The 16,380-nt window shown below is 45.2% G+C and overlaps 1 protein-coding gene across 1 annotated transcript; it reads right to left on the reverse strand.

Annotated features, from left to right (window-relative positions):
* Nucleotides 1-10,723: 10,723 nt before the first annotated feature.
* Nucleotides 10,724-13,490, reverse strand: LOC124665654 (putative lipid phosphate phosphatase 3, chloroplastic). The gene is made up of 8 exons (XM_047203050.1): nucleotides 13,411-13,490; nucleotides 12,335-12,547; nucleotides 12,165-12,252; nucleotides 11,954-12,063; nucleotides 11,745-11,838; nucleotides 11,161-11,349; nucleotides 11,016-11,075; nucleotides 10,724-10,887 (listed from the first exon to the last, which is right to left on the reverse strand). Exons 1-8 carry the CDS (start codon nucleotides 13,432-13,434, stop codon nucleotides 10,724-10,726), a joined length of 942 nt encoding a protein of 313 aa, XP_047059006.1. The 5' UTR covers nucleotides 13,435-13,490.
* Between the last annotated feature and the right edge of the window lie 2,890 nt (nucleotides 13,491-16,380).

The raw sequence follows: 16,380 nt of genomic DNA on the forward strand, positions 1-16,380 counted from the left end.
CCCACCAGTCGGCCCCTGCGAGTAGCTTTAGCCCGGTGAAGTTAGCATTTCTCTTGTTTTAAATTCAAATTCATAATTGCTTGCAACTTCAAATGAATTTATAAAATTCAATTTAAGTCTGAAAAATACCAAATGTGATATCAAAATGATCTTAAAAATAAACTCTATCCAATAAAAATATATAATGAAATTTTTATTTTTAATAAAAATTTCATTATTTAATACTTATTAAATAAGCCTTTTCTTTAATTCTAAATTGAATTAAAATTCAATAAATTGGAAAAACTTCTAAAATAAATAAAAACCAGTAAGAAAAATAAATAAAACATTAAAGCTATTTTTCTTTATTTGTTATTTTGTTAAATCTTTATTAGTGGAAATTTAAACCCTAATTAATAATTACCTTAATTATTAATTGTTTAAAAATAATAAAATGTCAAATTCAGTATTATTTTTATTTCAAAGTTATTAATAACTTCAACTTTAAAATTTAAGTTATTAATCTTAGAACTATATGGTAAATAGTAAACCCTAGTTCTATATGGGAGAAAACTAGAAACCTATCATTTCAGGAGAAACCCTAAAACCTTAACTCCATTAGGAACCCTAGTTCCATTATTACATGTGAACCCTAAATTGTTTCTAACCTAAAACCTTAGGTAAGAACTTGTGATCATGGTACTTTCTTCCAAATCATAGCACCATAGTAGTAACTAAATACTTGACTTGGACACATAAAATGTAGAAGACCTATCACTAATATATGAGTATGACATGTGTTCATCCTCATCAGACCTAACTAATCAAGTTGGGTCAACCAAGTATAAAACCCTAGATCCTATTACCAAAACCATCATCCTTATTTATCCCTATTCAGCAACACACCATTGTGATGAACCATAATAGAAACCATGCCCATTAATTGTCCATCACACACTATAACCACTAAACCCTACTAGTGTTAAATAATTAACAAACATCCTATTTAGGAACCAACCAATCTTTACTTAGGAAATTCAATAGCAAACCTAAACAACCTCAACCTAATTATTATTCTTCTTATTATTTAAGAATTATGTTCTTCAAAAGTTATTCTTTTGAATAAAATAGAAAGTAACCTCAACCCTAATTGATATACTTCTTATTACTTAAGAAGTATGTTCTTCAAAAGTTATTCTTTTGAAGTAAAGAAAGAATCATCATCAACCCTGCTTATAAGGACCTATAAACCCTAGCCAGCTATCACTAGCAAGATAAACCAACCTTGACAACAACCATGTATAATGAATTGCTTAGGATGCCTAGGCTTATCTTAACCTTACAGGCCCTAGGTGTCGATGAATCCAACGTTGTTGTGATCCATCTACTACTTACTCCAGCAACCAATTAGAACCATAGTAAACCATAGAACCCCACAACCCGAATTATCATACTTGTTCTTTATCAAAGAACATGTTCTTCAAAAGTTATTCTTTTGAAGTATATGATAATTAATCATTCACCATGCGATATTGTGTCAAAACTAACCACTGTTCTTTATTTGTTAACATTATGCCAATTATCATTCTTTATGTGCTCAATTAATTACTATGCCCTATCATCTACCTGTTTATAATACCAAGTAATCACACCTGAATAAGAACCTTGTATGTGAATCACTCTAAAAGTGCAACACACCCTAAACCAATCATTATCACTCACTGATCCTAAATCCTCGGGGTTAGGTCACGCTTAGAGCGATTGCATCTCATTCTTATGCATTATTGCATCCTTGCCAATCTTTTAAACATCGTCCTTACCGGACGATGATGCTATTTCAGAATTTGGAGTTATTGCGTATCGAAGACCTTGTCTGCATAATCTTGCAGCCAAGAAAGGCAAGTTCATCACTTGCTCATGTCATTTGAGTATTTCTATCAAATTACTTGCAAAGTACTATGGTTATCACTATTGCATAAAAACCAAAACCACTACTTTCATAACTATGAATATGACTATGTGGTGGGCAATGGAACCATGGATTGTGTTGATATGGTGGAGGTTCCATTGCAAGGGTTATTATCCATCTAGGATTAACAACAAATGTCGTCCGGTGATTCTTGTGCCGTAATACCCGTGTTAACCATAAGATCCGGAGTGGGACGGAGTAGTCAAAAGTGTTTCCACCTCTCGTTCATCAACGGATGCGCTTTACCATAGACACTTGTATCCGTCGGGGCAAGCGGTAGGCTGGGGAAGCCTTAAGTCCCCACGGCATAGTCCGTAGACACTTGTCGCTCGAAGAACAAGCGGTAGGCTGGGGAAGCCTTAAGTCCCCACGGTATTGCGGTCTATGATGGGTTGCAGCTACCGGCGAAGGAGTTTGGTTCGATCCCGGATCTGTCGTCGTGGTCGGGGTCCACCCCGAAAACTATGGGAATAATGGGACCGGCGAGGACCCGGGGTCGGGGCATGCAACAAAGGGTGGGTGTTCGAGGTAGCGGAGGAACATGATTGGCTAGACCTTATACCGGGCCTCACACCAAAGGAAGTGTGGACGAGAACTAGACTCGGTTGGCACCAAGGTTAAGATCTCTTATGGGTAAAGCAACACACCTCTGCAGAGTGTAAAGAATCGTGACTCGTCACTCCTCGTTCCGGGATATGGAACTGCGAACGCCGCCGGAAAGGAGCTCCATGAAGTTCTAGTAAACCGGTGAAGGCCGACTGGACATAGCTCTTCCGAATAAAAGCAACCTCTTGAAGAAATGATTATGAAAACCTACATTGGTATTAGACTTTCTGGTCTAATGCTGTAGCTAGTGCATTAAACACCTCTTTCCTATAATGAACTTGTTGAGTACGCTCGTACTCATCCCACTCTTAAATCCCCTGCTTAGATATGAAGGCATCGAAGGAGGATCTACCGTGCAACTCGAAGACCGAGGAGTCTACAAATACTTCAAGGGAACAGGAACCTGCCGAAAGAGTCAAACACCACAACTACCATGGAGAAAACCTAGATTAAGTAGTAGAAGGGAACTAGCTTCCTAAACCTAGCTCCTATTTAGCTAGAATCTATTCATAGCCTCTCGTAGCTAGTTAAATACTCTTCAAACAGAGTTCGTGTTAGGATTAGACTACGAGTCGATCTTCTGGAGTTTATTTGCAGTTTTACCTCATTGTAAAGTAGGAGGCTATGATGATCTTATGTAACAGAGTCTGTGTTGTAATTCTATAGACATGCCTTGGACCCGCATATGTTTCTGTTGTACCACTCTGAGCGATATAATACTAGTGGAACGGTGTTTCATTGGTGTTATATCAGACTTGCATACTACACCATGCAGTGGTATGCCGGGTCACCACAGCCTTCGATGACGACATCCGGGAGCATTTGCTGATCCTCACGTCCCTCCAGAGCATGGTTGACGCCGAGGCGGAGAAGCTGAAGAGGCCACGGCGCGGAGAATCAAAGCCGGGGAGAAAGAAGTCGAAGCCCCGACAGCGGATGGAGGGGCATACCATGCTGCACAACGACTACTTCGCAGATGAGGCAACACATGCTGACAATTTTCGGCGCCGGTATAGGATGAGCAAGGGTTTGTTCATGAATATACTCCACGACATTCATGAGTTCGACCCGTACTTCAAGCTCAAGCAAGTCGTTGTAGGCGTTGCCAGGTTCTCGTCGATTCAGAAGTGCACCGCCATCATGAGAATGCTTGCATACGAAGAACCTGCTGATACACAGGACGACTACCTACATGAGTGAGTCTAATGCCATTAAGTGCATGTATAAGTTTTATCGAACCGTGGTAGGAAAGTTGGGCAAATACTACTTGAGAGGGCCAACTGAAGAAGATACTGCAAGGATCATGGCAAAAAATGCTGCCATAGTATTTCCTAGAATGCTTGGAAGCAACGATTGCATGCACTGGTTATGGAAGAACTTCCCATTTGCCTGGCAAGGTATATACAAAGGGTGTCATGGATATTGCATTGTGGTGCTTGAAGCTGTGGCAGATTATGAACTGTGGATATGGCATTATTTTTTTTGGCATGGTGGGATCACACAATGACATAAACGTGTTGCGGCAGTCTCCGGTGTTCAGCAAACTAGTGGAAGGACATGCTCCACCATGCAACTATGAGATCAATGGTCACCAATATACCAAAGGCTATTACCTAGCCGATGGTATATATCCAAAATGGGCCACTTTTGTCAAAACAATCTCATCTCAATCAGGTCGGAAGAATGGCCACTTTGCTTTGCGCTAGGAGGCTTGCATGAAGGATGTCGAGCGGGCACTTGTGTGCTTCAAGCTCAATTTGCAATTGTCCGGTACCTTGCTCTAATTTGGTCTCGCGGCCAAATGTGGGAGGTGTTGCAGGCTTGTGTGATCATGCACAACATGATCGTCGAGGATGACCGCAAGAATCATGCCAGGATACATGTTGGTCCATATGAGTGTCAGGGCCCTCTTGCGGAGGTTGATCATGAGTTATCTGCACATTTTGCTGATTTCCTCGACATGACGCAGAGATCCGTGACAGCAATGTTCACGAGCAACTTCAAAATGATCTCTTTCATCATATGTGGAGGATCAAAGGATTATCAGCAAATGCCGCGGCACCTTGATCTAGCCACATTTATTACATTTGTTTAGTTGTTTTATTGTTTGTTGTATTTTAATTTGAAAATAATCTCGGCAAACATATTATTTAATAAATGGTTGTGTTTTCGAAAACCCTAAAAAAAACCTTAGGGCGTCGTTTGGCGACGCGGCTGGGGAGCGACGTCCCCCAAACGCGGCACGAACAAAACACGTCCCCCAAACGCTCGATCCGGCGCCGTTTGAGGGATGCTTTTGGGGGACGCGGCTGGAGATGCTCTAATATAGATCTGCAAAAAAAATTTGAATCATAGAAATTTTGCAATAACTGTATTTGCAGGGTGCACAAAATTAAACAACGATATTTTCTAGGACTGATGGTAGAAACGTAGGAGATATGGAGTGACATGGTGCATTTGGCAACGAGTTTTGTTACAATTTCTATGGAACAGTGTGCATAGGAAAAGATTCCATGGGCAACTTGGTTACCCAAGTATCATGATCCAAAAGAGCTTTCGTAGGGGTCTTTTTCCTCAAAAATTCCTATAAAAATTGTACGATCCAAAGAGACCCGTAACTATTGGTTTTGCACTTCTTAACGAAAAATGCAACGCTCCATGATTTTCAAGGCTTCAAAAAGGAAGAACCGAACGGTTCGTGATGCCCTCCATGATCATAATTGGGTGTTCGACATTGCGATTGAGACTTTCACAGTGGAACACATGGAACAGTATATCCGACTTTGGGATCTCACCATGAACGTCATACTTTCCGCCGGCACCGAGGACTCCATAACATGGACTTTAACTCTTAATGGAAACTATTCTGCTAGCTCCGCCTACAAAGCTCAGTTCCTGGCGGCCCTCCCTTGCCCTTTTGGCAACATCGTTTGGAAGACCTGGGCCCCCCCGAAGTGCCGCTTTTTCGCCTGGCTTGCTGTCCAAAACCGCCTCTGGACGGCTGACCGTCTGGCCAAAAGAGGATGGCCACATCACCCTACCTGCCAGCTTTGTAGAAGCTCCCCGGAAACGGCCCGACATATCCTCTTTGAATGCCGCTTCTCCGAGAGAATATGGACTGCAGCGGCGTCATGGCTCTCCTGTCCGGACCTTGCCCAGAGCCTCAACACGGTGAGACCGAAGGTGTTGGATTACTGGCAAGCTATCGCCAGAACCCCCACCTCCTCGCCCAAGGGCCTTCGGACAGCCATCATACTCATCTCCTGGGAGATTTGGAAGGAGCGGAATGAGAGAGTTTTCAGCAACAAATCCTCCTTACCCTCGGTGATCATGCATAAAATTAGGGAGGAGGGCAAGGACTGGGTTCTTGCCGGTGCAAAAGGTCTTAGGGAACTTCTAGGCTGATAGCCTCTGTGGTGTTGCTTAGGGGGGGGTTCGCTCCCCCCCCCCCCCCCTTGTTTTTCTCTTTTTCTTTTTGGCTTCGGCCACCCCCATATTTTCTTCTCCTATATTAATATAAGGCAAAAGCTTTTTTGCCCGTTTCAAAAAAAAATGCAACGCTCCTATCGAGGGCCTACTACTAGTCTACTAGCTACTAACTCCTTTTATCTTTTTGAGTGAAGTACCAAGTTAGCAAAGGCAGCAGAGATATGGCTTGAATTGTGTTGCGCTCCCCGACCAAAAACCGTACAAAGATAGGAGAAACCAAAGTTTTTTGTAGCAATGGCAGGATTTGGATTTGTGATCCTGGCCAGATTAAAACATGGCAGAAGGACCAAGGTCGGGACTAAAGCTTTGATGTCTTGAAGAAGTAGGCGGAAAGAGTATGCAGCAAGTCAGGTCAAGTCAATGAGAACTATAGACATGGAGGGAGCACACGGCAACAATCGCACACAGGGCTAGGCCAGAACAACAGGGCGCGACATCAACCGGCCCGCCACAATGGCATGATCCCGGTCGATATGCTGCGGCGGCACCGCCCGGCACATGACTCGTCGGCATCCGTCTCTCGCGGCCAAGGCACGGGCACGGCACGGTGGATTCCAGGGAGCGGGATTGACCAAAACAGCCACTGTGCAGCAGCAAATGGGGAGCTCAGGGTGCAAGTGGCAGCTGGCCACCCGCGGCGCCGTTTAGTCAATCCCACTTCCATATGTAAGTGGGCACCCACAGTTAAGCATGAGAAATGTGTGGGAAAAGTGGGCTTTGGCACATCGTCCCACACTGAACCCGCATCGTTGCATTGCTTGGTGGTTGGTGTTGATGATACGACCATGCGTAAAAAAGAGCATCTGGAGAGCCACAAGAGTCGCTCATCCTAGACCTCTCGCCACGGGTGCCACGTTGTCGTGCATCGGCAACCAAAGCTACCGCGCTAACTAATCGTGCGGACACACCGCCGCAGCATCTCGTGGCCAATCACTCGGCCGCAAACTACAAGGCCGTGATGGTCACGGGCACGACGGGCACCGACAAGTCCCGTCGCCATCAAACTCGTGATGCACTTTAGCAGCGAGTTGATCAACTCCAACAAGATGTAGATGTATGTCGGCCTAGACGTGGCTACCTACAGGCCCTACCAAAAAAGGTGCCCACCGCCAGGTGCGCCGGCATCCCGTACCATCTTCTCAATGTCATGTCCTGCCGAGACAACTACTCCGCCACCGACTTCTAGCGCGAGGTTGCGTGCTCAGCAGCTGGCGTCGCGTCCCTGCTACTATGTTGAGGACCTCGTGGAGGTTGACCAGCGTGCGTTCCGGGACCTTTTGACTAAACATGCAACTCCCCCTGTTGTGCGATTTCGTGGGTTGGTTGATGCGACGCGTATGACATCGCCAGGATTCTTCACGAGCTCCACCATCGTCTATGACGGCAGCGGTGGAAATACAACAACAAAGGAGATGCATGGTGAGAAGCATAAACAACATGTTCTAGCTACCTCTAAGCACAAGTATGAGGTATTACGGGGGGCAAATGGGCACCACAAAAACACCCATACTTCTAGGTGGGCTGCCCACATATGCCCTCGCAACACATGCGGGATAGTGCGGCAGTAAGCGGGAGCCCACCATTAGTCCCACTTGCAGCCTTACCGGAGGGGCAGGGAGACGCGTGTGTGAATCACGCACGACCCACTTTCCATGTTCAGTTTCGCACACACGCAGATACGCCTAGTTTGCGCCCAGCACGAACTGATCCGCACCTTCCACCGATCGAGGGGTATATATACCCTGCTCTCCCACACTCATTTCAGTTCACAGCACCCACAACCAGTCCAGCGTCCGCCCAGCACAAGCAAAACAAGAAGTTCATGTGTTTCAGGTTCGGCTCGTGCTTCGGCAGCGGCAGCGGTCAGGACTACGGCCGTTCCACGCCCAAGACAACCCACCGCGGCGGCGGCGGTGGCCGGTGGAGCCAGGGTGACTACGGCTACTACAGCGGCGTCGACCAGAAGGCTCCACCGGCATACCAGCAGCAGCCTGCCGCTGACGAGCCAGGGCGCAGGGACGACCACAACGGTGGCGTGCGAAGAGCTCACGTCGACGACGCCGGTGGCCGCGGCGTCTACGCTCCATATGCGCAAGACAAGGCCGACAACACGTTGAAGCACCCTGCAGCCTGGAACGGCAAGGTCGGCGACAACGCCGGCCAGACCTACACCGAGCGGCTCAACGATGCCGCTGACTATCATAGGGAGCACACTGCCGTGGATTATCACCACCACCCGGCTACAGCAACTGCCAATCTCGCGAGGTAATAGAATGGTAGGATTAGCATGGCAGTCAGTCAACCCTGATCCCCCCCCTCCTCCTTGATCACTGCCTCTGCTTCAGTTGAGTGGCTCTGCTTTTCTCCTTCCTTTTCCTCTCTTCAGGTTTTGGTCAGTCGTCCACTCATTCTGTAAGGCATCTGGAATTGTGAATGAGAGATTTTGTATCATATAATCAATCAAGTGAAAGAAAGCGTATTCTGAAATGCCAGTCACTGAATGCTTTTGAGTGCTTTGTGTATGCCGCTTCTCCGTCTTCTCAGTCACTTCTGATTTCCAGGTGCTACTGCCAGGATTGTGAATTCCTGTGTAGACTTTGATGAAACCTGATTCCATTTGGTTCCCTCTCAGAAACATTGGTGAAACCACAATGTTCTTGGAAGAGCATCCAAGATCTCCTTTTTGAAGGATCTTAACCCAATAGCTGCTTCAAATAGCTCAATGAAAACTGTGCTAACATACTTTCTCCATAGGTGCCAGCAGCTAAAGCCGCATGTACACTACAATTTTACTGGCATTCTTTCAGTTTTGTATAACCAACTGGTGTGAAAGACTAGTAACAAACATCTTTAAATGTGCATGAAAATCTTTTCGTATCTGAAGCACTAGAAGTTGAATACTGAGGCGAGGCTAAGCAGATACCTCATATAAATAGGTTACTGCTGGCAAAATATAAACCTGACAGAAAGGCAGCGACTCACTCTATAAAACAAAAAGAATGTTCCATTTAAAACCTCCTGCTTGGAGCCAAAATTGTACTGTAACCGAATTAACATACTTGCTCAACATTGCTACCTGGTGCTAAAACCGCACGAATGCTATTATCTTACTGATAGTTGTTCTCCAGGACTGTTCACCCATCACACAAAAAGAATGATATTTAAAAATCAATAGCAGAAAAAAAAATCACATAACAATTCACAGGATGTGATATAAAATTTACACCGTAGGGAGACCCCTACGGTAAAGGTGTAAAAAAAAACTATTCACAGGATGTGAAGGCAAATCTTCGATATGCAAGTATTAGAAGTCAGATAATGAGGAAAAGAAACAAGAGAGATATAGGCCGCAACTCACTCTCACAGAAAATGATTGTTGTTAAAAAAAAGAAAAACCAGTAACACAAAAGGAATGCTACTGAAACAAAAATAGACGACTCTTTTTTGCACATCCCCTTCTTTCTATAGTTTGCTTTAGGCAGGTGACAGGTATATAACTATATATCATGTTAACAACTGCAAGCTTTAGTTCTCAAAAAAGGAAAATGCGGTTTAAAGAATGAATCACAGGTCTTCATTGCCTGCAAGCATATGCCTGTGTTGGCCCAGTACCAAACTCTGAAAGCAATCTGCCTTTTCTCCTCAAACTTATTCCTTAGTTCATCTTTCGCCTTGTGTTTACCCATTACTCAAGAGGAACCACCCATACAGGGAATTACACACCGGGTAAAAACTCTCAAGCTTACCAATGGCCATCACATCACATCACATTGTGTGAGGGATCCTTCTTTCCGTTTCATGTATGCGGAAAAAGTGAACACGGAAGAATCACGCATGATCATTTAGTTATTTACTGTTGTTGAAGTGCTAATCATGCTTCATGCGTGTTGGCATTACTATTGATTGACTAGAAGTCTAAAATACATTGCATTGCTATTTGGTGGCTGAACACGTAGTAGGATGTAAAGCTCAGTGCAGATCTACCTAAGATGCCAAGACTGCTCGATTAAAATAGCGTAAAACTCCTTCTGTGGGCGTACAGCATCTTAAAGAATACAAGGATTACTTTTCAGCAAGATTAACGTATCACGGGATGATAGAACACACTGCAATTGCTCTCATGGTGTAAAGTAGAGGAACCATGCGAGTAGCCTCGATGCTTTTGCCTCTTAACTTAACAACTAAGATCTCGATCCGTGTTGATCTGTTCTTCCCAGCTTGGAATAAGACCAAGGATGGGGAATAAATCCAGTCGTTCAGTAGTATATGTCGCTTTTCGCGTACGAACTGGCAGAGTACTGGACCGCTTCCCTGGACGGTGCAACTAGGTAGATAATGTTCACCGGCACTAGATATGCCTGTCTATATCGCCTCTCATCTGCGCTTGTTAACGAAAAGAGAATATGTTCGCAATCAGTACTTGCACTAACAACTCACACAGGCTAAGAGTCTAAGACATAGACACATAATTTAGCTACATCACGATGGTCCTAGAACAACATACTAGGTCAGAATATACAGAGTATGCGATTTTTGTACCAGAGATGGACGGTCACAAACATAAGGAGAAAACATCACATGGTCTAGTTCTAAACTTCTAATACTTGCCGAGTGCACAGATAAAGAAAGTTTTACTGTACAGGGCACGCTATTCGGTTGCACCTTGCATGCAAGGGTGAGTTACACGCTTCCAGATTCCAAATCATTTCTTGATCTCCCGTTTTGGTGCTGGCCGGCTAATCCGATATGATGATGCTCACCTGCAGACTGTTGGTTCTGCGCATTGTTTGAATTGCCAGCATCAAGCTCCTCCAGCATGTGGAAGTATGCATATGGGGCCCAACCTTTTAGGTGAGAAAAAAAGAACAGATTTTCACGTTCAAACAAATATATTCAAAATATCCAAACCATATTAATAAATCTCTGGACCAATAACAAAATGACATTTCCATAGTGGTGGAGATTGAATAACCTTGATGGTGATACGGAGGAGGAAAGAAGTGCAAATAGCACAGCACTGCCATGATATACCCTGCAACACACCAATTCAATGTGGTTACTGAAGGCAAAAGCATGCCACTGTGCATTTGGAAAGAGGGCGGGGATGAAGTACTAACCAATCAGGCCGCCAACAAAGACATCCTCCCAATGGTGTCGGTAGTTGTCTACTCTAGAAATTCCAACAAGAGAAGCGAGAAGAAGAGGAAGAATCACGATGCAAAGTTTTGCCACGTGGCCTTTGCGATCAAACGCCTTAATTTTGCCAGATAAGTACAGTGACAAAAATCCAAGTCCAGCAAAAGACCCTGCAAACAGATCCAGCACAACTCTATTTGGAAGACACGATGGAGATGATGAAATTATGAACACCATCAATCTGAGAATTTAGAGAACTACACTTGCGCCAGATAAACTACCTAACTCTATTTAGACGAAACAATGGAGGTGATCTAACTATTCACAGTATCAACTTTAGAATTGAGATAAATACAGGTCTGCCAGATTAACTACCTAACATAAAACATGGGGGATCCAGGCTATCATGTCAAGCCCAAGTTTATAACACACTAAGAAAAGGAATGAGCTATTAAAAAATAAGCTAGAAACAGGTATGCAGCAATTCTTGACAATCTACCTCGGAATAGCTTTATCCATCAAAATCGCATCTAATGTAGACATGCACGTAAGGATAAAAGCTTACACGACGTGTGTCCACTAGGAAAACTCCTGCGCCCATCAGTTAAGAAACTTTTCTCGCCATGGCAAATCACAGCACCTGTCACTTGATCATATAGCTGAGAAAAACACATCAGGAAAGTGCCATGTTAATTTCAGGTAGTACTGAAACATGTCAATATTTTAAAGCATGGAACTATATGGACATACAAAACAAGGTCAGGAAATCCATACCTGCCTTCCATCAGGAAAACACCGCCAAAAGAAGTCGGGCCTAGGTCTCCCTACTGCATTCTTTATCACATCAGTGAAAGCAGCGGTGATCAGCACAGCAAAAGCAACACCTACATGTCCCATAAACGAATGGATCATCTAATATACCAATTCACAATAGGTGTGCAGAAGAAAAGAAGCGTCAGAGGGGGACGCGAACAGAATCAATCACCTAGGGTCGCATGGTGAAGATCATAGACATCTCTTCTAGCAATGTACAGTGATATGAAGACAGCCACAGGACAGACTATAGAGATTATCTGCCAAGAGGTCAAATACACCAGAATCAGAGAGCGAGAGCTTCCATCAGGCTATGAAATTTGCACAAGTTTTAGAACATACAGGAACACTCCATGCTGGCACGGTACTCTGTCTCACTGGGTACCTAATGTCAGCCATCATATCCTTGCCGACAAACCGGGTGAATGGAGGAGCGTAATGCAATGTGAGTACAACCGCGGCTAGGAGAACGAGAACGACCCAGTCATACGTGTGCTTTCTGGCCAGTCTAGCCCCGTGCGTCTGAACCGTGTGCTGAACCTCCTGCATCCTATCCTGCTGACCGAGAAACAGTACACAAGAGCATCAGTGTTCTGTAAGTGGTATGGCGAATATAAACGGTGGATATCATAAGGCAGGGGATCAGTGTAAACGAAGTGCAACATGAAGTGCATATGATGGGCCTAGTTCTTCTTCTTCAGAGATTTTGGTCGTACCCTGAAGAAATGTAATTTCGAATAGCTACACAAAAATCTGCAGGATCTAGGTTGTAATTTAGCAGTAACGGTCTATATATGAGCCATACTTGAGAGTAGCAAGCAGGCAGGCATTTTGACTGGATATAACCACTTCACTATGCGCAACAAAGATGTCGTTAGTTCAGATGGCACAGACATTAAAACTTGCTGAACTCCTGTAAGCAATGGTGGCCTATCTCGGATCGAACAATTTTGGCGAAACATACTGGAGAAGAAATGAGGAATGGTGGATATCATCAGGCAGGAGATCAATGTAAACGAAGTGCAACATGGTAGTGCATATGATAGGCCTAGTTCTGCTTCTTCGGAGAACAGGGTGACATATCCTGAAGAAATGTGATTTTGAATAGCTACAGTGGGACACAAAAATCTACAGGATCAAAGGTTGCAATGCAGCAGTAAGAGTCTATATATGAGCCATACTTGAGAGTAACAAGCAGGCAGGCTTTTTGAATGGGTAAAACCACTTCACTATGCGCGACAAAGATGTCATCAGTTCAGATGGCACTCACATTACAACTTGCTGAACTGAACTCCTGTAAGCAATGGCAGCCTATGCCGGATCAAACAATATTGGAGCAGCATACTAGAGAAGAAGGGCAATGAAGAGTTGGATGAGAGGCAAAAGGAAGAGATGGGTCCTTGGGCTCAACGACTCACCGTATCCTCTCCTCCTCCAGGCATCGAAGACGAAACACAAGGAGACAGCAGTAGACCCGGAGGTACAGCACAGTCACGGGCGAAGGTGCCAGGAAATTTCCCTGAACAAAGCAAGAATTTAAGCACCACGTACGGTACCTTCGAGAAATAAATCTAAGCACCGCGGGTATCGATATTGCACTGCATTTCCATGTGCATCACGAAGCAAGTGAACTGAATCTAGACTGCAATGTAGGAAGTGAACACTGGTGACTGTCGCTCGAAGGCTTAAACCCCAAAACAGGGGGCCCCCCCTCCTCATCTCAGGAACACGAAATCCAAACTAAAAAGAAAATATGTGGCTGGATGGATCAACTATCGAAACCAAGAATGGAATAATTCGAAAAAAAAATGAAAGATCAAGACTGCTACTTTTTAGTAGGGGAAAGAATTGCGGAAGGGGCGCACCTGGGAAACCCTGGAGAGGATAGGGGAGGGTGGCGACGGAGCAATCCACACTGATTCACCGGCGAGGAGAGGTTGGGGAAAGGGCGGAAGGTGAGTGTGGGTGCGGATTGAGCCCTGGTTGGCTGCGGAAGTCGGTTCTGAGCTGGTGCGCATGCAGAGCGGACACGCCGGTCGCCGGAACACACCAGAAACCGCCGCCGCTCTTCTCCCCCATTTTTTTTTTTTTTTTTTTTGCTTTTGATTTTTATTTATGTGGAGGAGTTTGCAGCGAACCGCTCCAGGTACGCATGTGGGCTGGGCTACATGCAGTCCACTAGCAAGCCCACAAGTTTCTTCCTCCGCATTCTGGCCAGCTCGCCTGCAAAAGTGCAAAATGCTTTCTCGACCAGTCTGGTCTGCCGGAAAAAATACTCCGATCAAGAACTGTTTGGTGGAGACACGATCGATTAAGCGTGATATATGAGGTTAGCAGGCTGTATCGTCGTCGACCAAGGCATCTAAACGACGGTCTCTTTCATTGCCATGCCAACAACTAGATTAGGTGATCTACAAGGTTTTGAGATTATAAGTAGTTGTATGGAACATTTGGACTTGCTTCCGAGGATTAAGATCAAGGTGATGACATCGATCATAGTATATGTGGCTATTAGTTGAGTAAATAGAAACCTTGATTTGGGTATTACAATAATGACTGATTGAGACTGGTCCGTGTAGGATCTCGTTCCCTATAAGACTGTTGCTTTCCTTTGAAAGAGGCACACCCCTACTTCAATTGAAATCTGATGACACTTTCGCAGATATGGACATAGACCTCTCACAACAACAACAACAACTCAAAATCAAACTAATCTGAATACAACCAGCCAAAAAAGATACCCAAAAGTGTTAATAAAGAATTTATTTTATCAACAAAAAAGAGTGAAGTTTATTTTTTCATAGAGAGCAACGAACCCCTGAGGGGAGTATATAGCATAGAACTACTACTTTTCGCGCAAAATTTCGGAAAATTACGAGTTTACGTTTCAATCGCAAAAAACTACCACAATTCGTTCTAGTTGTTTCAAATAGCACTGATTCGAAACTGATTGCGAATTGACACGATTTCTGACAAAAATGGCCCACTGCCAGCGGTGACGTGGCAAAAATTATCTCAGCTAAAGTGGGTCCCACGTGTCAACTAAATGGAAAACTAAAAATGATATATTTAAAAATGGAAAAAATCCCCCATTGACCTGCAACCCCCGCCGCCGCCGCGCACCCGCGCCAGCCCCATGCAACCCCCGCCGACGCCGCACACCCGCGCCAGCCCCCTGCAACCCCCGCCGCCGCGCACCGCCGCCAGCCCCCTGCAACCCCCGCCGCCGCTGCGCACCCGCGCCAGCCCGCGCCCGCCGCCGCCGCGCACCCGCTTTCCCTTCCCCTCGCCGGCGAGACCTCCCGTCCCGTGTCCTTCCCCACCCTCCCATCCCCTCTCTCTAGCGGGCGCCATGGCCGAGCGCCTGGCCGCCAAGCTCCCCACACGCGCCAGAGCACGCCCACGCTGGCCCTGGTGAGGCTCGCCGGCGGAGGAACACGCCAGGTGAGGAGCTGCGACGGTGGAGGCTGGGCCCGCCGGTGATGGGCCGTGTCGGAGGAGAGGAGCGCCCGCCGGCGGGGAGGGTGCCGACGGTTGGCTGCTGCGACGACCGGCGGTGGTAGGGATGGGTGGGGTGCAGCGGCGGTGGGGGTTGCAGGATCCAGTTTTTTTACTTGCAAATTTCATTTTCCCCTTTTATTTATTTGTTTTGATTTTCTAAATTGTGCTGTCACATGGGACCCACTTTAGCTGAGATAATTTTTGACACGTCACCGCTGACAGTGGGCCATTTTTGTCAGAAATCGTGTCAATTCACAATCAGTTTTGAATCAGTGCTATTTGGAACAACTGGAACGGATTGTGGTAGTTTTTTGCGATTGAAACGTAAACTCGTAGTTTTCCGAAATTTTGCGTGAAAAGTAGTAGTTCTATGCTATATACTCCCCTAAGGGTATTCGTTTGGCCTAGGCCGTGAAACCCACTGGCCTGCAGCTTTCTGGCCTAGCACGGAACGAACTGTGAGCAAGTAACTGGCAGCTGGGCTACGTCTGCACAATTCTTTCTCCCGAAAAGGGCATAGAACAAACTCCACTCGGGTTCAGAGTCTTGATCAGCTGTACCGTCTCGGCGAAATAGTGCATCACGTACTTTGGGTGATCATTCTCATATAATATAATTGTATTTTCTTTATTCAATAAGATGTATCATCGTGGACCTACACATTCGTACACAACTGTAAGAACGCTTCTCTTTCATCACATACAGCCACCTGCCATATTAAGTGATCTACGAGGTTTGGAAGACTGCTTCATATAATTATTTATGGATTATATAAGTTATGGTGCAAACATCTGTGCACGGTGTGCAGGGTTGAAGTGAAGGTGGACCTCGGAACAAATTTGGAACCCAGAGAAAATCTGAAACTAGATGTCACCTCGCAACCAACT

This window comes from Lolium rigidum, chromosome 6, assembly GCF_022539505.1.
Source record: "Lolium rigidum isolate FL_2022 chromosome 6, APGP_CSIRO_Lrig_0.1, whole genome shotgun sequence".
Lineage (NCBI taxonomy): Eukaryota > Viridiplantae > Streptophyta > Magnoliopsida > Poales > Poaceae > Lolium > Lolium rigidum.